The 21,809-nt window shown below is 41.7% G+C and overlaps 1 protein-coding gene, 1 pseudogene and 1 gene segment (V, D, J or C); all 3 read left to right on the top strand.

Moving 5' to 3' along the window:
• Positions 1-21,809, top strand: part of LOC103229827 (homer protein homolog 2-like) — a 150,101-nt pseudogene that overhangs the window by 110,385 nt on the left and 17,907 nt on the right.
• Positions 2,930-4,273, top strand: LOC103229843 (immunoglobulin heavy variable 1-69-2-like). The segment is given in 2 exon segments: positions 2,930-3,723; positions 3,809-4,273. Coding segments are annotated over 2 exon segments (495 nt in total).
• On the top strand, positions 11,721-18,061 carry LOC119618194 (uncharacterized). The gene is made up of 3 exons (XM_073011230.1): positions 11,721-11,828; positions 11,932-12,341; positions 17,783-18,061. Exons 1-3 carry the CDS (start codon positions 11,783-11,785, stop codon positions 18,059-18,061), a joined length of 735 nt encoding a protein of 244 aa, XP_072867331.1. The 5' UTR covers positions 11,721-11,782.

Below are 21,809 nucleotides of genomic sequence, written 5' to 3'. Positions count from 1 at the left end.
TTGTGGGAATCAAAGACAAAGATTCTGTACCTACTTGAAAGACGTTATAAGCAAATTATGATTTAATTTACAAGAATACTGTCTCACACATATATACACACAGGTTTTTAGTATTTGTTTGTTGTCTTTTATATTATAACGTCTTATAGTGCTTTATATTTATTTCACGTATTAGATTTTAATTTCGCGTAGGTTCCTCATTCCTTCATCTGTGTATTACATTTCCCTAGAACGATCACATATTTTAGATACAAAGCAATGTAAAGCTCCTGCCTGCAGTTGTCTGTGAAGCAGGCAGGGAGAGTGGAAGGAAATGGTTCACACTCCTGACCCTCCGTGCACAGCTGTAAGTTCCCAAAAGCAGAGGACCCTGCTCTGCACCTTCCCTGGGGACAGTTTTATTATTGTTGAGTCTTGTGCTTAATTAATGAGAGTTTCTGTTTCAGGTGTGCAGGTCCAGGTGCAGCTACTGAATCCAGTGCAGAAGTGGAAATAAGCCTCCAAAACACAGTGTCACCTGAGAGATAAGAGTCCATCCCTCTAGGACCATCTGGATTCCCACTTCCTGGATGGAGCCCCAGAATCATAAAAGCATCTCATATGTGTCCTGCACTGTGTCTTCTGTGTCCCTGCATGCTCAGCAGCATCTGTGTGGTGCCACTTATACTTCATGAGACGAGACTCCTGCTGCTTGTGTCAGGTCACTGGTGATCTCTGAAGCTACTTCTGGTTTCTGCTTTAATATGTAAAGAGCACGTCAGTCATCACCCACATTCTTACAAGAATATAAGCATGGAAAATTGATTATCAATGATTTCTTGGATCTGCTGAATAAGTGAAATTGCAGGGAAACCAGGACCCCAAAACTACAAAGACGTTGAAATAGAGATCATCAGACTGATGGAACAAACTTTCTGTGGCAATAAGATACCAATAATAAATGAGACCTAATGCTACACCAGGCAAGGATTAAGTCACTCACCCCTACACTTAAAACACAGATTATGTTGTAACTTCCACAGAGCTCTTTAACAGCTAAACCAGTACTGGTACTGAGATAATCAATATTAAAACATTTGCAGCTCATGGAACTCCAGACACTGCATAACTGTGCGCTTGTTCCACAAGCCATAAATACAGCTTCGATTGGAGAAGAGACTGATTTCAGTAACTTTCTCCTGATAAGAGATCACTGACCATGGATTGTCCTGGCCAGATTACAAAGGCTGTGTACTGTGTGTCTTTCTGACCCTGTACAAAGCCCTTTTGATGTACCGGGCCCGACTGTAATTCACTTAATTCTTAAGTGCTCACCCCAAAGCGCACCTGAAATGCATGTAACATGTGTGTTTCCTTATTAGATATGAGCACCTGCCCACGATATGAATATCCGCAGCTCCTTCTATAGCCTGCTCAGTGTGTACACTTGGCCAATCCATTCGCATGAATTCACTTCTCATCTTTCCCTCCCTTGAAGTATCTGCTCACAGTCTCTGTGGGAGGCTTTGCTTCCCAGCCTGTTAAGGGGACCATCCTACAGCTTCAACCCTTTCTCAGAAATAAAGTCTCCTTTCTAAATTGATAAATTGGTTGATTCTTCAGTTGACAGCACAAGCTGGTGGGAACAGTTAAGATAGTAATTCCATAAACGCCTGGAGGAAGCTGTGGATAGGGAAAGGGTAAGATCTCCTGGGGGGCTGCACACCCCACACTTTGACGGAATTTCCCTCCAGAAACTTCTGGATTTTCAAGATGAGAATCCAAACAGATTCCCTCATGGCTCTGTCATCAGGAGAGCTATACTCTGATAAATACCCCAGAATTTTCTCCAGACAGACCCGACAGATAAAAAATACTTTTCAAGATCTTTATTCTATATGAGGGGAAGGGATTATTTTCCATCCAAGACAGCTTCACCTTAGCCTTCCTGTGCCATGAAAAGGGGTATAATTAATAAAACAACTGGGGTCAGATTCAAGAGAATAATCTGTGGATGCTTCAGCCAGGAGGGGGAGCGGAGGATAGAGGAAAATCAGCTGTATCACTGGAGACTCCTTGTAAGGGGAGCAGCATAGAGAAAGAACAGCAAGAAAACATTGGAATTCAATTTCAAGAATATATACTGCTCCCCTGCTCACCACATCACCTCCTCGCCAACAGGATTAATCTGGATTAAAGAGAAAAGTGTGGCAACACACAGACTCTGTCTAAGGACTAGAACTAAGGGAAACCAAAGGCAGAGGGAGAGAAAAAGTCAAAGACAGTAAAGTGATTTAAAGCCTCTGAGACCAACACCTTCGGGAACAAGGTCAGTACCCCTCCCTCAGTGACCTTAGATATACCTCTCACGGGGCATCTGCAGGGTTCTCAGGTGAGAACTAGCCAAGACAATGTGAAGGCACCTTCTGAATCTCCAGCGTCACTGAGCTTACTTTAGTTCTGTTTGGAAAAACAAAACAACAAAAACAACAACCACAAACATAACCAGGACTAGGGCCAGTGTTGGAAGCACTTTTTATTGACAAGACACTAGGAAGGAGGGCAAATCTGAGGCTTGTTACTGTGCAAATATGCCACTGTGAGTGTGTGTGTGTTGCGGGGTGGACCTTGAGACACAGGGTTTGTGCGTAAAATTATAATCTGATGTGAACTTCGACCACAGAATCCAAAAAAAAAAAAAAAAAAAAAAAGTCTGCCCCAAAGTCCCCATCAGTTCCTGGACTCGACATGTGTCTGGACCGTATCAGTGCATCTGGAGCTCCAGGGAAGGGGTTCCCTGGTGGCTTTAGTCATTCCTTGCTTGCTGTGCCGAGGTCTCTCTGTAGGCTTTGGTGTGTAGGAAGTGGTGTGAGAAGTAGCTGCTGTCCCTGAAGGAGCATTCTGAGCCAGGGCACAGTCACGTCACATTGAGCTTGAGACACTGGAAGAAAAATGCTCTGTGAGCCCAGAAAGGAACTTCCCTGCAGGGCATTAGCTGAGCTGTAGAGGGTGCTCAGGATGCACCCAGCACAGGATCCAGCTCTGGGGCAGGTGCACAGGAGGCTGGGGAGGAGTTTTCTCTCAGGGATTGAATATTCCTTATTTCAAAGCAATAATGACATAAAATTTAAATAAGAATTTAGCAAGTACTGATGTGTCTTTAGTATTCTCTTGCATACACAGCCGTTACCTAATGCAAACCATATTTAAAAGAAGAAATGTCTAGGCCTTTCAAATGTATCTATCGTTAGGAATTGAGGGGTGGTTTTATTAATTCATTGGGTGTTACATTCGGGAGACACACTCATCCCAGAAGTTAAGATGTGCAGAGGGCAAGGCCCAGGAAAGTTCAGGTTGTCAGTGTGTCATGTGAAAAAGGAATCACATTGAGGACAATGTCCTGTGAGATTCTGGTTTTCTGTAAGAGGAGTTCTGTCTTCATGGACTTCTAAGCATGTCAGATGACAAATATCATTAAACAAGTTCAGGTCATGGAGCTCAGCATCCCACTGTGGAGTGGTCCACGTGTCACCTATCTTCTTCCGCAGGGTGGGGTGGCTTGAGCTATGAAATACCTGCCTCATGAATATGCAAATGCACTGGTGTCTACCGAGGTAAATACAGATCTGTCCTTGCAAGAGAGCATCACACAACCACATCCCTCCCCTACAGAAGCCCCCAGAGCACAGCACCTCATCATGGACTGGACCTGGAGGCTCCTCCTCTTGGTGGCAGCAGCTACAGGTAAGAGAATCCTCAGTTCCAGGGCTGCTGAGGAGACTGGGTCCAGGGAAGTGGTGTCTCATTCACTCCTCTGTCCTCTCCACAGGCGCCCACTCCGAGGTACAGCTGGTGCAGTCTGGGACTGAGGTGAAGAAGCCTGGGGCCACCGTGAAAGTCTCCTGCAAGGCTTCTGGATACACCTTCACCGACTACTACCTGCACTGGGTGCGACAGGCTCCTGGAAAAGGGCTTGAGTGGATGGGACGCATTGATCCTGAAAATGGTGAATCAAAATATGCACAGAAGTTCCAGGACAGACTCACCATGACTGCGGACACATCTACAGACACAGCCTACATGGAGCTGAGCAGCCTGAGATCTGAGGACACGGCCGTGTATTACTGTGCAACAGACACGGTGTGAAAACCACATCCTGAGAGTGTCAGAAACCCTGAGGGAGGAGGCAGCTGTGCTGGGGCTGTGAAGATGACAGGATTTATGAGGTCTAAATTATTTAGAAGATAGGTTAAGTCACTGAGTAAAAGTAGAAATAGAAAGATATATATATTCCAATCATATAGGAAATAATCTTTTCAACTTTCACCCTATAAGTAACATTCACAGAGTGGGAAAGGCAGCCATCAATCCGGCTGATGCAAACATTCCTTTGTGAGGACATAAATTTTAAAATCGAATGGATAAATCATTTGGAACAGGACTGCTTGATCACATGGTAAGGCTAAACATAATTTCTAAAAAGTGGCTGACATTTCTACCAAAATGTCTTTGCCAGTCCCATTTACATTAAATTTATTTTAAAACATTTTTAGGATTACAGCAAATATGAGTAGAATAAACAGAGTTCCCACATACTCCCGCCCAAGACACGCACAGCCTTCTCTGTGATCAACACCCTGCACTGAAGTAATAAATAACTTGCAACAGATGAACCCACATGGACACATTAATTGTCTCCTTTTCTGGTGGTCCCTGGTGTAACAAGCCTAAGCTATCTTGAAGCACCCTGGGTTCTTCCAGTGCATTACATGAAATGACGCCAGGTAGAGGGAAAGTGAGTGGGGACGTTCCTCCTTTCACTGCTTCCTCAAGAATCCATAAAATGTAGATTGATTTAGAGCTTATCTGACTCCTGGTTTTCTATGCCCCTACCAAGAGGATAAGGCCTCCAGGCATTTACAGCAGGTGTCCCCAGCCCCTAGGCAGTGAACCAGTACTGGTCAGCAGCCTGAGAGAAGGCAGGTCGCACAGCAGGATGTGAGCGGTGGGTGAGCATCACTGCCTGAGCTCCGCCTCCTGTCAGATCAGCTGCGCATTAGATTACCCTAGGAGCCGAATTCTAGTGTGAACTGTGCATGTGAGGGATCTAGGCTGCACGCTGTCTATGGGAACCCAATGTCTGATGATTGCAGGTGGAGCAGGTTCATTCCGTAACCACCTGCCTTCATTATCCATGGAAAAATTGTCATCCACAAAATCATTCCCTGGTGCCAAAAAGATTGGGACTGCTGGAGTAGAGGCAGGTCTGTGCAACTAAAAGGCCAGCAGCTTCTGGTGAATCCTATAATTAATGTCATTTAACGAGCAGTGGAGACTCGTCATGAGGGACTTCGTAAATAATGCCCTTCGATTGGATTCAAAACACTATAAGCTCTTGGGGAGTCTTTCTGGATAAAGCACTTTGTGCAGAAAATGCAAACACACGCATGGGATCCAGGCAGGAACAAAAGATTCCTTTACAAAGTGGTTGGGCACCTGGAAGGAGCTCTCAGGGTTGGGCACTGTATCCTTTGCTGGCTGCACTTTAGCCAGAGGCCTGAGTCTCATTGGCCTTGCAGTGGGAGAGCCTCACAGGGGTCACAGGTTACAAGAATTCCTGTCATCCTCCAGCTGAGCAAGCCCATCGCGCGCTTGTCAGTGTCAACCCCATGAGGGGCGCACTCGGGAAGGTGACAAGATGCTCACAAACCTCCCCCCATTAATTATCCACCACCACACACTCAACTGCAACCCGTGCTCCAGAAAGGGACAGGGGCCTGCAGGGATAAACAGAACGGAAGTATTTTCTTACCTGGGAAAGACACTGCCAAATACCCCATGTTTCAGGAAGGTTAACTCATAATTGTTCAGGAAGTGACTGAAGGACAGTGGTGGGTGAGGTGACGGGACAGCCTCAGGGCTGCACATGAGGGTTCCCTCCCCACGCAAGCTTATTCTCCAGGAGCTACACCAGGAACTCATAGAGGATCAGGAAGGATTCTGAGAACATTCTTCTGTGGTGCTGCCTAGAGGGGGAAAATACAAAAAAATCAGTTCTAAACAAAGTATGACACTTGTTATTAGAAACTGTATCTGAAACCTGTGGGAATCCTGACATAACACACCATTATCTGTGAACAAATATTTAACCCCTCCTTCCATGGGGAGGTCGACGAGGCTGGATCAGTTCTTTCGTGAATAATATCCCCCAAACTCCTCTCCACTCCCTGCATATCCCAGGTCTCTCAGTGACAAGCACTCCTCCATGGAAGGTGCTTGCTGTAGGGAGATCTTCAATTTTCCCGTCTTCTGTTTTCTCGTGTTTCTCTCCTCCTCTGAGATTAAGAAACTCGCCTGCATGTAGTACATCACAGTCTAATATCTTTCATGGACAAAACAGTGGCCAAACCAATCAGCCATGTGACTGACAGCAACCACCGGCGGCCACCATCCCCTCCACAGCCCTGTGTCAGATCATCACCTGAGAGATTGCATTTGCAACTTTCTTTCACAAGCATCTTAAAACCGTTTTGTCCAATTTCACATGGAGATGTCATCTATCCATTTTCTCTTCCTAGAGAACAAAAGGAGATGAATACCAAATACACTTCATCTCTCTGGATTATTCAAATCTAATTGTCTCTTTATCACCTTCTGATTTCTGGTCTACACAGAACACTCTACAAATTTTTCTCACCGGTGTTATACCAAAACTGATACATAGTCAAGATACTGGAATAATTTCAAGCTACATTATTATTCTAATAATTCCAAGAATTTAGAATTACAATTATCCTCTTTTCCCTCTTTTTTTTTTTTTTTTCCAAGATGGAGTCTCACTGTTTTCTCCCAGTCTGCAGTGCAATGGTGTGATATCGGCTCACTGCAACCTCTGCCTCCTGGGTTGGCAACTCTCCTGCCTCAGCCCTCGAAGTAGCTGAGATTATAGGCACCCACCACCATACCCGGCTAATTTTTGTATTTTTAGTAGAGACAGGCATTCATCATGTTGGCCAGGCTGGTCTCTAACTCCTGACCTCAGGTGATCTTCCCGTGTATGCTGGGATTACAGGCTTGAGCCACTGCACCCGGCCAATTATCCTCTTTTCATAGATGGATAAACTAACCTAGGCCTTTGAAAATAAACCCTTACCTGAGAGTGAAAAGATAAGACATAGATCTGGAGAATGTGCTTGCAAATCAAATATTTGGAAAAGGACTTTTATCATAAATATACAAATTACCTTACAATTGAACAACAACAAAACCACACAATTTAAATTTAAAATGGGCAAAGACCTGAATAGAAACTGCATCTAAAAATAAATATAAAAAGTGATCCACTGGATTTTCATTAGGTACATGTATGTTTAACATTGAAAAAATCCTACTAACCTAATAGAATATGTAAAATACACAATATAGACAATACCAAATGGTGATGAGTAAGTTATAAAACAGGAACTTTCACCACTTGATGGTGGGAATGCTGAAATGGCACATAGACAACTACAGTTAATAATTTATTGTATATTTCAAAATAGCTGGAAGAGAAGATTTAGAATGTGCTTAACACAAAGAAATAATCAATGATTGATATGAAGGATATCCCAGTTATCCAGATTTGATCACTGCACATAATATTCTTTTATCAAAATATAACATGTACCATAAAAAGGTTTTGAACTATTACGTATCTATATAAATTAAACATTAAAAAAAACACACCAAGGCATGGGGATCCAGCTAAGTGCAGATTCCCATTAGATGGGAGGTTCTGCATAATCTCTAAACTAATCAGAATCTTTGTGCTTGTAAATGACTTTAGAAATCAGCTAGACTACTTGTGTCTAAAGAGAAGTCTCCCAAGTTTAACTCTTTTCCTAATGGGTGACGATTTTGAACATAAAAGAAATGCTAACATTTGTTTCCAGTAAGTTTTCTTCTTCTACTGTCAGGAGAAAAGGTTTACAGGGAGGAATCTGAGACACCTTTCATGTCTCAACTTCAATGTGATTGCCTCAGTAAATTTTTTTCCCATACCCCTGACTAGGAGAAGTCTCATATACACCCTATGAAGTAAAAGCAGAATTCTAAGTGCCCCAATTGATTGGATGGACCCTTTCTCTTCACTAAGGAGTTCCAGAGACTCTTGAAAAACTAGCTCAGGTCATGTTAGAAATAGAGAATCGGAAATGCCTCATCATGCACTCCTCCCTTTGGAATTCAAGCACGACCAGCCAGCATTTTCATGAAAACAGAGAACTCAAGGCTCAGAAAACAGATTCTTTGTAGAAGATACCAAATTCCAACCTGACTCAAGAATAGCAGCACATGACAGAGAGCAGGCCTTGAAATGAATCAAAGGCTTTTACCCTAAAATGTATTTCTTTGACATATTTTAAAATCGCCCTGCACAGTTATCTTTTGTGAGAGAAATTTACATTCTGCAGAGAATCTCCTTCCCTTTCCAGGTCTTTTGTTATCCTGAAGGGATTAGCTAAGAGTCCAGCATCTTTTAAAGGTCTTAATAGAAAATATTTGCCATCTATTGTCTCTAAGGGTGGCTACATAAGAGACTTCTTCAGTAATAAGAATCTTGTTCTCCAAAACCCATTATCTTAACCCAGACACTTTGTTATACTGATTTCAGGTCTTTAGATAAAAACTTAAGTCTTTCAATCAATTGTCAATGAGAAAATCTTTGAATCCACCTGTAAGCTGTAATCCCCTCCCCACACTGCCTCACTTCTAGCGGTTTTGTCTTTATGGACCAAGTCAACATATATCTCACATGTATCAATTGATGTTAGTAAATTGAAGCTGCAATCAAGCCACGTTGCGCACATGTTCTCAAGATCTTGTGGGACTGTGTCACAGGGAATGGCCCTCACATTTGGCTCAGAATAAATCTCTCTAAATATTTTGCAAATTTGGCTTTTTATTAAGAGTTCTAACAGAACCTACTCTGTGGTCTTTGTTGCATCCACAAGCATGATGTTAACAAACATTAGTTACTAAAATAAGCACATGTTGGCAATTTCTTATGAAGTTACACAGAGACCTTCTATGGGATCAAGTGTAAACGTTTCAAAGTATTTATGCAAGTTATTTCAAAATTTATGTTCCACAGATACTGCTATCGGATTCCTTATGTCAGCTAATTATTTGTTTTATGATTTTTGCATTTTTGTAAATGACTACAATTTGTTTTACGATTTTTTTTCTTTGTAGATGATTATGCCCTATCTTTTCTATGCCTTTATTGTAGAAAATTGTGTGAAACTACTCAGGGCTACATTTGAAAGTCCTTACTGCAGTGGCTGCTGGAATTGCAGTGGGTTTCCTCTGCAGACACCCAGATTCCTTAAGTGAAAACTTAATTTTGTTTCCTGCTTGGCTTTGGGCCCTAATCTTGTGTCATCTGGAAAGACTCTGTGTTTCAGATCCCCCAGGTCATCCCAGAGCCACAAGGACCTGACAATTGTCAATGTGGTGGGAGGGGTTGCACTGAACGGACACTTTCTGTCCTTCTGAGGGAGCCATACTCCAGGCAGACATCAGAGTCCTGACTCAGGGTGTGTCCTTCCAAGTATCCCTGCCCCTCCTGTGGGTGTGATGCTGATCCACGCATCTTCCTCCCATTCCTGGGTAGAGGGTCTCCTTGTTTGTTCCAAGATCTTCTTCCAGCAGCCACTATGTCTTCCCACTGATGTCTTCAGCTTCCTCTTTTCTGCCCTTCCCAGCATGATGAGGCTGTATTTCCAGAGGGAAGAGAGAGGAGATGGGAGATGAGACTGTTATTCCTGAGAGAATGGACAGAGCTTCGGAACTTTTCTTCCTTCCGTCCCAGTTTCTATGAGTTCCACCAGTGCCTGTAACACGGAGGTGTTAGTGGCTTTGCCCCTGTATGTTAATTCTTTGGTAAGGTCCTGGTGGCAGGGGAGGTGGGTCTGGATGCATTTCAGCCACAGCTGCTGTTCCACTTTCGCACACAGAAACATCTTGGGAGGGAGAGGCTGGAGATTTTTGTGATGTGTCCTCAGTCCTGGCAGAAAAGGTTTCAATAGCAATAGGAATCCCTCAGTTGTATGTCCTCTGATAATTTAAACAATAACTTCTTTATTATACTCAACTCTAAACAATCTGAAGAATATGTCTAAGTTAACCCTGCATTCACTTACATGACATTTGCTGGCCTCTGCCCCAGATGAGGTCATATTCTCTTCCTGTTTGTTCCTGCAGGTCACTGACTTTCACAAGATGTGAGGTCCCTTGTTTATCCTATAACATCAATAATCTGATGTTTTAAAGAAAATGTGCTAACTTGCAGCTCAGTAAGGTTAGTTGTAAAAATAATACATTTTTTTTTCCTCTGGGATGCCTGCATCTCCAGGCTGAGTAGAAGCTTTATTTGTAACACTCAGGAACTGGAAATAACAAAAATGTTAAGGAGCTTTATCAATAGCAGGGGCACGCTCATTAACTGGAATTCTGTTCCTCATTACAATGAACACATTCTTCACACACAACCAAATTACTGACTCACAAGTAATTATGCTGAGCAAGAAGCCACACAAATGAAATGGAAACTGTAAGGTTTCTCTTTAACCAAATCTTGAAAAATAGATCAGAAGTAACAAACATGAGAGATTGACTCAGTATGGTGAGAGAAAAATGACTGGGAGGCAGGAATTGGAGGAACCCAGGGGAACTTTTAGGTGTGGTTCATCGTTTTCTTGTTATTTGGGAAGCACAGGTGAGCACATGTGAAATTGCATTTTTTTCCTTTGGAGACATGATCTTGCTTTGTCATCCAAGCTGGATCTCAGCGGTGAGATCATAGCTCTCTGCAGCCTCAGACCCTGGGTCTCCACCAACCCTCCTCCCGCTGCCGTACATAGCTGGGACTACTGGTATGTAAGACCATGCTCGACTTCAGAGTTTATTAAAATGTACACTTTATTAAGCAATATTTATTACACAGCAATAATGCCTCAATACGAGTATTGCAAATAAGTGGATAGATAATTTGTTCAATAAAGATTGATGGATAGACACTAACATGAGAAAATGCGTGACACCCAACAAAATAAAACTGTAGGAAATGTGCTTTTCTTTACAATTATTAGGTAGTCACAACAGTGCATACACATCACACTGTGTTCTCATTACAGAGAAGAGGTTCTGCAAACCTCAACAGCTGTGACCCCTGTGTGCTGGGCTTGGTTCAGGGAGCAGTCAGGTCCAGTGGTGAGAAGCACAGGCCCAGATACTCAGGCTCACTCTGACCAAATGTGAGCACTGGGGACATTGCACAATCCATCTGTGCTTTTGCTAGGAATTTTTCATCTGTAACATGGAAATGACATTGATACCACATACCATGTTTCCTCTGCATATGTAAAAATAAAAGATGATTGGTGCTAACTTAATATACACAGTTTATGTAGATCGATTGTATCTCAATACCACTGTTTTAAAATAGAAATTACAAAATTATAAGTTTTATAGGTTTTAATATTTTATCACAGAACAAACTTTCAATAAGAAACCACAGTTTCCAATGCTACCAATATCACAAATCTCCCCCAGGACACTCTCACATGCTCTGAGCCCCACTCTCTCCTCAGGCCTCTCACCCCAGAGCTTGCTAAATAGTAGGAGACATGCAAATGGAGCCCTCTGTCTGCTGATGAAAACCAGCCCAGCCCTGACCCTGCAGCTCTGGGAGAGGAGGCCCAGACCTGGCATTTTCAGGTGTTTTCATTTGGTGATCAGGACGGAACACAGAGGACGCACCATGGAGTTTGGGCTGAGCTGGGTTTTTCTTGTTGCTATTTTAAAAGGTAATTCATTGAGAACTATTGAAATTGCGTGTGAGTGGATAAGAGTGAGATAAACAGTGGATAAATTTGGAAGTTTCTGACTGGGGTTTCTTCTTGTTTGCAGGTGTCCAGTGTGAGGTGCAGCTGGTGGAGTCTGGGGGAGGCTTGGTACAGCCTGGGGGGTCCCTGAGACTCTCCTGTGCAGCCTCTGGATTCACCTTCAGTGACCACTACATGGACTGGGTCCGCCAGGCTCCAGGGAAGGGGCTGGAGTGGGTCTCAAGTATTAGCAGTGGTAGCGGTAGTACCACATTGTACCCAGACTCTGTCAAGGGCCGATTCACCATCTCCAGAGACAACGCCAAGAACACACTGTATCTGCAAATGAACAGCCTGAGAGCCGAGGACACGGCTGTGTATTACTGTGCGAGACACACAGTGAGGGGAGGTGAGTGTGAGCCCAGACACAAACCTCCCTGCAGAAACGTTCAGGGGAAATCAGCTGCAGGGGGCGCTCAGGACCCACTGATCAGGGTCAGCCCCAGAGGCAGGTGCTATAGAGGCTGATTTCCTGTCAGGATGTGGGACCTTGTCTTCTCCTCACGGTTTCTCCAGTGAACCTCTCTAAGTTTAGAATTCTGTGCTTCCTAATGTCATCTCTACATATATATATAGATTTTTTTAAACATTGTAATCTTGTTTTAATGTGGTACTGACAAGATGATCCTAATTTTTTTTTTTTTATTTAAAAGTATTTTAATATGAGGACCTATTCTCACATGCACCAAATGCAGATTGACGTTTACTGAGATGAAAAGGCCTCAATTATGGCCACCAAGATCAGAGTCCTGAGGAAGCTCACGGGTGCCTGGTGAGTCATCTCCAATCAGACCCACGACAGAAACCTCAGGGAGATTCCAGGACTAGAACAGTCTTCAGGGACTCCGATCACAGCCAATAGAGAGGCTGGGCCAGGGTCAGTGTCATGTAGAAGCTCACAGGTTTCTCGTCTGACCCTTCTCCTGACACTAAAGCCAGTCAGCGTCAGCACTGACCTGGTGCTCCTTCGCTCCCAATCCATGTTCTTTCTTTGGAGTGTTCGTTCTCCCTTTTTTATTTGCTTTTCCTGCTTCCTGGAAAAGAAACAGATGGCCTCCGTGGTCTACCTTCCAGGGCTCAAGGCATTTTCTTGGAGCTCAGGTGGGGCTCAGCCTGTGGCTCCTGCAGCCACGTGGGAGAGGCTGATGGGACTTCCTTCCCTCCCCATCTACTCAGGACCCTCCACTGTGTTGTGTGTAGACTCATCTGCAAATGCAGTTGGCCGATAATAGTGAAGGGGATAAACTTATTTTATCAAAATGGGATGTGGATGTGGAATTAACCCTGTTCAAGCCGTCAGAGTCATCTGCTTCAGAAGTAGTGTTAGAAAGAGCTTGGGAAATTTATTAGCATCAAGATGGAGCCACTTGTGTTAAAACCCTAATGAACGAAGCTGGGGAAGGCCATGAAGGAGGGTTCTAACACACATGTTCCTGATAACAAGAACTATCATAGACTCTGCACAGCCACAACCTTGCACAAAAGCCATCACAACCTTAAAAGAATTACTTCTCCAAGTATATCTGCCCAGCAACTGCTTGTTCAACCTCACACTGATGTTACCCCTGTTATTGATCCTTCTAGCCCAGGATAATTGTCTCAAAACAGCTGATGTAACTCTCCTCATTTTTCCTTAATTCTTTATCTTCCTTTAAAAACCTGAATGCACCCATACATATTTCCATTGCAATGCACATCCTAGAATAAATGTTATCACATTTTAAAATCTCTTTATGTCTGTTATTCAGGGTTGACAAGCTACAGGTGGACATGCCACATTTCTGTGAGACGTAGAGGATAACAGACTGTGGAGATGTCTAGGAATATCCAATGTCCATAAGATCATCTATAAATAAGTGCAGGCTGGAAGTCCCAGAGAGAGGTGAAGCTGCCGAATTACCATGGAATTTAATTTTATCCAGTTCTGCTCCGATGGAATCTGGTCCACTCATTTTATCATTGACAATCTACCTAACCTAGAGTCAACTGATGACAGTTTTAATAACATCTACTAAGTAAATTCAGAACCACATATATATATACACATATATATATATATATTTGAGATGGAGTCTCACTCTGTCACCCAGGCTGGAGTTCAATTGCACGATCTCAGCTCATTGCAACGTCCACCTCCCGGGTTCAAGCAATTCTCTTGCCTCAGCCTCCAGAGTAGCTGGGACTACAGGCACATGCCACCACATCTGGCCAATTTTTGTATTTTTAGTGAAGACGGGGTTTCATCATATTGGTCAGGCTTGTCTCAAACTCCTGACCTCAGATGATCCACCCAACCCAGCCTTTTTTCTTTTATTTTTTTATTTTTTTAAATTTATTATTATACTTTAAGTTCTAGGGTACATGTGCCTAACGTGCAGGTTTGTTACATATGTATACTTGTGCCATGTTGGCGTGCTGCGCCCATCAACTCGTCAGCAACCATCAACTCGTCATTTACATCAGGTATAACTCCCAATGCAATCCCTCCCCCCTCCCCCCTCCCCAAGATAGGTCCCGGTGTATGATGTTCCCCTTCCCGAGTTCAAATGATCTCATTGTTCAGTTCCCACCTATGAGTAAGAACATGCGGTGTTTGGTTTTCTGTTCTTGCGATAGTTTGCTGAGAATGATGGTTTCCAGCTGCATCCATGTCCCTACAAAGGACACAAACTCATCCTTTTTTCATGGCTGCATAGTATTCCATGGTGTATATGTGCCACATTTTCTTAATCCAGTCTGTCACTGATGGACATCTGGGTTGATTCCAAGTCTTTGCTATTGTGAATAGTGCCACAATAAACATACGTGTGCATGTGTCTTTATAGCAGCATGATTTATAATCCTTTGGGTATATACCCAGTAATGGGATGGCTGGGTCATATGGTACTTCCAGTTCTAGATCCTTGAGGAATCGCCATACTGTTTTCCATAATGGTTGAACTAGTTTACAATCCCACCAACAGTGTAAAAGTGTTCCTATTTCTCCATGTCCTCTCCAGCACCTGTTGTTTCCTGACTTTTTAATGATTGCCATTCTAACTGGTGTGAAATGGTATCTCATTGTGGTTTTGATTTGCATTTCTCTGATGGCCAGTGATGATGAGCATTTTTTCATATGTCTGTTGGCTGTATGAATGTCTTCTTTTGAGAAATGTCTGTTCATATCCTTTGCCCACTTTTTGATGGGGTTGTTTGTTTTTTTCTTGTAAATTTGTTTGAGTTCTTTGTAGGTTCTGGATATTACCCCTTTGTCAGATGAGTAGATTGCAAAAATTTTCTCCCATTCTGTAGGTTGCCTGTTCATTCTGATGGCAGTTTCTTTTGCTGTGCAGAAGCTCTTTAGTTTAATTAGATCCCATTTGTCAATTTTGGCTTTTGTTGCCGTTGCTTTTGGTGTTTTAGATATGAAGACCTTGCCCATGCCTATGTCCTGAATGGTATTACCTAGGTTTTCTTCTAGGGCTTTTATGGCATTAGGTCTAACATTTAAGTCTCTAATCCATCTTGAATTAATTTTCGTATAAGGAGTAAGGAAAGGATCCAGTTTCAGCTTTCTACTTATGGCTGGCCAATTTTCCCAGCACCATTTATTAAATAGGGAATCCTTTCCCCATTTCTTGTTTTTCCGAGGTTTGTCAAAGATCAGATGGCTGTAGATGTGTGGTATTATTTCTGAGGGCTCTGTTCTGTTCCATTGGTCTTTATCTCTGTTTTGGTACCAGTACCATGCTGGACACTTACACTCTCCCAAGACTAAACCAGGAAGAAGTTGAATTCCTGAATAGACCAATAGCAGGCTCTGAAATTGAGGCAATAATTAATAGCCTACCAACCAAAAAAAGTCCAGGACCAGATGGATTCACAGCTGAATTCTACCAGAGGTACAAGGAGGAGCTGGTACCATTCCTTCTGAAACTATTCCAAGCAATAGAAAAAGAGGGAATCCTCCCTAACTCATTTTATGAGGCCAACATCATCCTGATACCAAAGCCTGGCAGAGACACAACAAAAAAAGAGAATTTTAGACCAATATCCCTGATGAACATCGATGCAAAAATCCTCAATAAAATACTGGCAAACCGGATCCAGCAGCACATCAAAAAGCTTATCCACCATGATCAAGTGGGCTTCATCCCTGGGATGCAAGGCTGGTTTAACATACGCAAATCAATAAACGTAATCCAGCATATAAACAGAACCAAAGACAAAAACCACATCATTATCTCAATAGATGCAGAAAAGGCCTTTGACAAAATTCAACAGCCCTTCATGCTAAAAATGCTCAATAAATTCGGTATTGATGGAACATACCTCAAAATAATAAGAGCTATTTGTGACAAACCCACAGTCAATATCATACTGAATGGGCAAAAACTGGAAAAATTCCCTTTGAAAACTGGCACAAGACAGGGATGCCATCTCTACCACTCTTATTCAACATAGTGTTGGAAGTTCTGGCTAGGGCAATCAGGCAAGAGAAAGAAATAAAGGATATTCAGTTAGGAAAAGAAGAAGTCAAATTGTCCCTGTTTGCAGATGATATGATTGTATATTTAGAAAACCCCATCTTCTCAGCCCAAAATCTCCTTAAGCTGATAAGGAACTTCAGCAAAGTCTCAGGATACAAAATTAATGTGCAAAAATCACAAGCATTCTTATACACCAGTAACAGACAAACAGAAAGCCAAATCATGAACGAACTTCCATTCACAACTGCTTCAAAGAGAATGAAATACCTAGGAATCCAACTTACTAGGGATGTAAAGGACCTCTTCAAGGAGAACTACAAACCACTGCTCAGTGAAATAAAAGAGGACACAAACAAATGGAAGAACATACCATGCTCATGGATAGGAAGAATCAATATCGTGAAAATGGCCATACTGCCCAAGGTAATTTATAGATTCAATGCCATCCCCATCAAGCTACCAATGAGTTTCTTCACAGAATTGGAAAGAACTGCTTTAAAGTTCATATGGAACCAAAAAAGAGCCCGCATTGCCAAGACAATCCTAAGTCAAAAGAACAAAGCTGGAGGCATCACGCTACCTGACTTCAAACTATACTACAAGGCTACAGTAACCAAAACAGCATGGTACTGGTACCAACTCAGCCTTTCATAGTGTTGGGATTACAGGTGTCAGCAACTGCACCAGGATAACACCATATATATTAATTTTGGATTGAATAACTACAAAGTCTACCCTAATCGAGTGTACCATAAATTTTCCATTACCCAGAGGGAAGAATCTTTGACATGAGATCTAAGTTCGTAATTTTTTAAGGTATAAAACTGACCATTTTAAGATCAGACGATTATGATTTTGCTAATGAGTTGTAGAAGTTGCATGTATACTGTAGATATTAACACTTTTTCAGATGCATGACTTGCAATTATATTCCCATTCTGTCGGTTGGAATTTTTTCCATGCTTTGCAAAATCTTTTTGTTGTGATGTAGTTCCACTTGTTCAATTCTGCTTTTGTTGTCTGTGACTTTAATATGAAATACAGGAAATCATTCTTATTATTTTCTGGGTAGGGGAAATTTTACAATTGCAAGCCATACATTTAACAATCTATCCCATTTAGAGTTGATTTTTGTGTTTATTCTAAACTAAAATTCTTAATTCTTTGCATGTGTAGATCCAGTTTTTCTAACATCCTCTTAGAGAGAGACTATGATTTATCCATTGTGTATTGTGGGTTTTCATGCTGAAAATCATTTTGCCATAGATATATCAGTTTATTTCTGAGCTGTTTCTATATATTATTGCCAATACAGTCCTGTTTTTATTTATGTATCAAAATGTGCATATTTTGTGAATTTCAACGTGCTGTTCAGAACCTGTGCATGCCAACAACTGTGTTTCTCAGCGTACTCTTGGACTTGTGAAGCCCTCACAGACCCTCTCCCTCATCTGTGCCATCTCTGTATTCTCCATCACAACCAGTGCTTCCTGCTGGATGTGGATCCATCAGCCGCCAGGGAAGAAACCGGACTGGATCCGGTGCACAGCTCATGATAGAGTGCACAACCTAACCCACTCCTCAAGAGGAGTCCAGGCACCATCTCCAGATCCACATGCAAAAAACCAGTTTTTCCTACAGCTGAGCGACCTGAACAACAAGCACACAGTCATGAATTCTTATTAAAAAAACACAGTGAGGGGAAATCATTGTGAGCCCAGACACAAACCTCCTGGCAGGGGCGCTCAGGAGCAACAGGAGACGCTCATGACACTAGGGGGCACTCAGGACACACACCAAGGAAGGTGCAATTGTAGGGAAAAGGTGCTGGAGATGGGATTTGGCATCATCATTATATTTCACCACTAGACACCTAGTTTATTCTCATGTACGTGATTCTTTGTATTATTAGAAAGTGTCATTTATACAAATATATAACCATATGCAGGTGCATCAAGTCATCCTCTCCATCTTACGTGGACCTTTTCCGTTAAGACTCTGAGTCCCTGTACTTATTTGAGCACCTCATAAATTACGGTCAGTTATGTACAATCTCTTTCTCTTCTTTTTCCCTTCTTCTCTTCTACTCTCTCAGTCACAATCTCACACACACACAGAATTCTACAACTTCGATTACCTGATGTGCTGAAAACCATAGATTAAAGTGCAGTTTTCCCAGCTTACCAGCTGTTCGTATTGTTGTAAGAATAAGAACGTTGTGTTTCTCAGCTATGCATTTTTCTAAGATAATACCACTTTTTTAAAAAAAATAATAGCCAGATAGTGAAAGCAATCCAAATATCAATCAGCAGCTTAATTAATAAACACATTGTGGTAAATTCATTCACCGGAAAAAACACCTATTGTTACAATAAGATACTGCTGACTACACTCAAAAGTAAGGGTAAATTCACAAGTATATATGATGAGTAAAATACGACAAACACATACAAGTCCATACATACTATTCCACTTTTATAAACTCTATTATATGAAAACCAATCTAATGTTACATAAAGAAAACCAGTAGTTGACTCTGGACGTAGTGTGAGAAGGGGAGGTCTGGAAGCAGGAAATATAGGAAAACAAAAGGAAATGTTGAGTACAGTTGAGTTTTTTTCTATGTTGAGAAAGGTAATGGTTATGTCACTATTTTTCAAGTTATACACATTATTGGAGGGCCACTATTTGCTATTTTCACCTCTTTAAACTCTTACAAATTTAAACACCTAGAATATGGTAGAAAATGAGTTAGAGATGAATGAAATATAGAAGATATTAAAAAAGAAAATCACAGAACAATGGCATAAGAACTTCACTCATCAAACTGAATAAATTTTAAATTTCTCAACACAGAATTAAAGATTTCATTAAATATATAAGAGAAATCCAATTCTGTGAAGAAGCTCATTGGTAGCTTGATGGGGATGGCATTGAATCTATAAATTACCTTGGGCAGTATGGCCATTTTCACGATATTGATTCTTCCTATCCATGAGCATGGTATGTTCTTCCATTTGTTTGTGTCCTCTTTTATTTCACTGAGCAGTGGTTTGTAGTTCTCCTTGAAGAGGTCCTTTACATCCCTTGTAAGTTGGATTCCTAGGTATTTTATTCTCTTTGAAGCAATTGTGAATGGAAGTTCATTCCTGATTTGGCTCTCTGTTTGACTGTCACTGGTGTATAAGAATGCTTGTGATTTTTGCACATTAATTTTGTATCCTGAGACTTTGCTGAAGTTGCTGATCAGCTTAAGGAGATTTTGGGCTGAGACAATGGGGTTTTCTAAATATACAATCATGTCGTCTGCAAACAGGGACAATTTGACTTCTTCTTTTCCTAACTGAATCCCCTTGATTTCTTTCTCTTGCCTGATTGCCCTAGCCAGAACTTCCAACACTATGTTGAATAGGAGTGGTGAGAGAGGGCATCCCTGTCTTGTGCCAGTTTTCAAAGGGAATTTTTCCAGTTTTTGCCCATTCAGTATGATATTGGCTGTGGGTTTGTCATAAATAGCTCTTATGATTTTGAGGTACGTTCCATCAATACCGAATTTATTGAGCGTTTTTAGCATGAAGGGCTGTTGAATTTTGTCAAAAGCCTTTTCTGCATCTATGGAGATAATGATGTGGTTCTTGTCTTTGGTTCTGTTTATATGCTGGATTATGTTTATTGATTTGCGAATGTTGAACCAGCCTTGCATCCCAGGGATGAAGCCCACTTGATCATGGTGGATAAGCTTTTTGATGTGCTGCTGAATCCGGTTTGCCAGTATTTTATTGAGGATTTTTGCATCGATGTTCATCAGGGATATTGGTCTAAAATTCTCTTTTTTTGTTGTGTCTCTGCTAGGCTTTGGCATCAGGATGATGTTGGCCTCATAAAATGAGTTAGGGAGGATTCCCTCTTTTTCTATTGCTTGGAATAGTTTCAGAAGGAATGGTACCAGCTCCTCCTTGTACCTCTGGTAGAATTCAGCTGTGAATCCATCTGGTCCTGGACTTTTTTTGGTTGGTAGGCTATTAATTATTGCCTCAATTTCAGAGCCTACTATTGGTCTATTCAGGGATTCAACTTCTTCCTGGTTTAGTCTTGGAAGAGTGTAAGTGTCCAGGAAATTATCCATTTCTTCTAGATTTTCCAGTTTATTTGCGTAGAGGTGTTTATAGTATTCTCTGATGGTAGTTTGTATTTCTGTGGGGTCGGTGGTGATATCCCCTTTATCATTTTTAATTGCGTCGATTTGATTCTTCTCTCTTTTCTTCTTTATTAGTCTTGCTAGTGGTCAATTTTGTTGATCTTTTCAAAAAACCAACTCCTGGATTCATTGATTTTTTGGAGGGTTTTTTGTGTCTCTATCTCCTTCAGTTCTGTTCTGATCTTAGTTATTTCTTGCCTTCTGCTAGCTTTCGAATGTGTTTGCTCTTGCTTCTCTAGTTCTTTTAATTGCGATGTTAGAGTGTCAATTTTAGATCTTTCCTGCTTTCTCTTGTGGGCATTTAGTGCTATAAATTTCCCTCTACACACTGCTTTAAATGTGTCCCAGAGATTCTGGTATGTTGTATCTTTGTTCTCATTGGTTTCAAAGAACATCTTTATTTCTGCCTTCATTTCGTTATGTACCCAGTAGTCATTCAGGAGCAGGTTGTTCAGTTTCCATGTAGTTGAGCGGTTTTGATTGAGTTTCTTAGTCCTGAGTTCTAATTTGATTGCACTGTGGTCTGAGAGACAGTTTGTTATAATTTCTGTTCTTGTACATTTGCTGAGGAGTGCTTTACTTCCAATTACGTGGTCAATTTTGGAGTAAGTACGATGTGGTGCTGAGAAGAATGTATATTCTGTTGATTTGGGGTGGAGAGTTCTATAGATGTCTATTAGGTCTGCTTGCTGCAGAGATGAGTTCAATTCCTGGATATCCTTGTTAACTTTCTGTCTCGTTGATCTGTCTAATGTTGACAGTGGAGTGTTGAAGTCTCCCATTATTATTGTATGGGAGTCTAAGTCTCTTTGAGAAATCAAAGACTCCAGAATATACACATGAACAAACCCTAAGTCTACCTATATTCCTAGGGAAACACTAGAATACAACAAAATAATGTCATGATTTCATTACATAACGGGGGTAAACAAACCATACCAGGCATGCCAGCTCTCTTCTGGAGTTGGGTCAGGGAACAGGTGTATCCTGTGGTGAGGAGCAGTGGCACCAAGCTCATAGCATCAGTTCTAGTTGACACCATAAATAGGCCAAGAGATCACAACTAAAATGCAGTATGGATGTCATATCTGTCGGTGCCGCACACTCCCCCATGTGAATATGGAAAGGTTAATTACCTCTTGGAGTGTCTGTCGAGAGTAGTGCTGGTCTCTCAGGAATTTCCAAAATGGCTTGGTCGAGCAAGAGAGGAGACTGGCTCAGGGTTCCTATAGTGGT

Source organism: Chlorocebus sabaeus, chromosome 24 (genome assembly GCF_047675955.1).
Source record: "Chlorocebus sabaeus isolate Y175 chromosome 24, mChlSab1.0.hap1, whole genome shotgun sequence".
NCBI lineage: Eukaryota > Metazoa > Chordata > Mammalia > Primates > Cercopithecidae > Chlorocebus > Chlorocebus sabaeus.
Note: the sequence above shows the minus strand (reverse complement) of the source record. Positions and strands in the feature narration are given on the sequence as shown.

Bases quoted from the DNA above. Each gene is read 5' to 3' on its own strand.
- LOC119618194 (XM_073011230.1), top strand. From the start codon at position 11,783: ATGGAGTTTGGGCTGAGCTGGGTTTTTCTTGTTGCTATTTTAAAAG. The intron at 11,829-11,931 runs GTAATTCATTGA...TCTTGTTTGCAG, and splicing joins TCTTGTTGCTATTTTAAAAG to GTGTCCAGTGTGAGGTGCAG. The intron at 12,342-17,782 runs GTCAGCCCCAGA...TGTGTTTCTCAG, and splicing joins CTCAGGACCCACTGATCAGG to CGTACTCTTGGACTTGTGAA.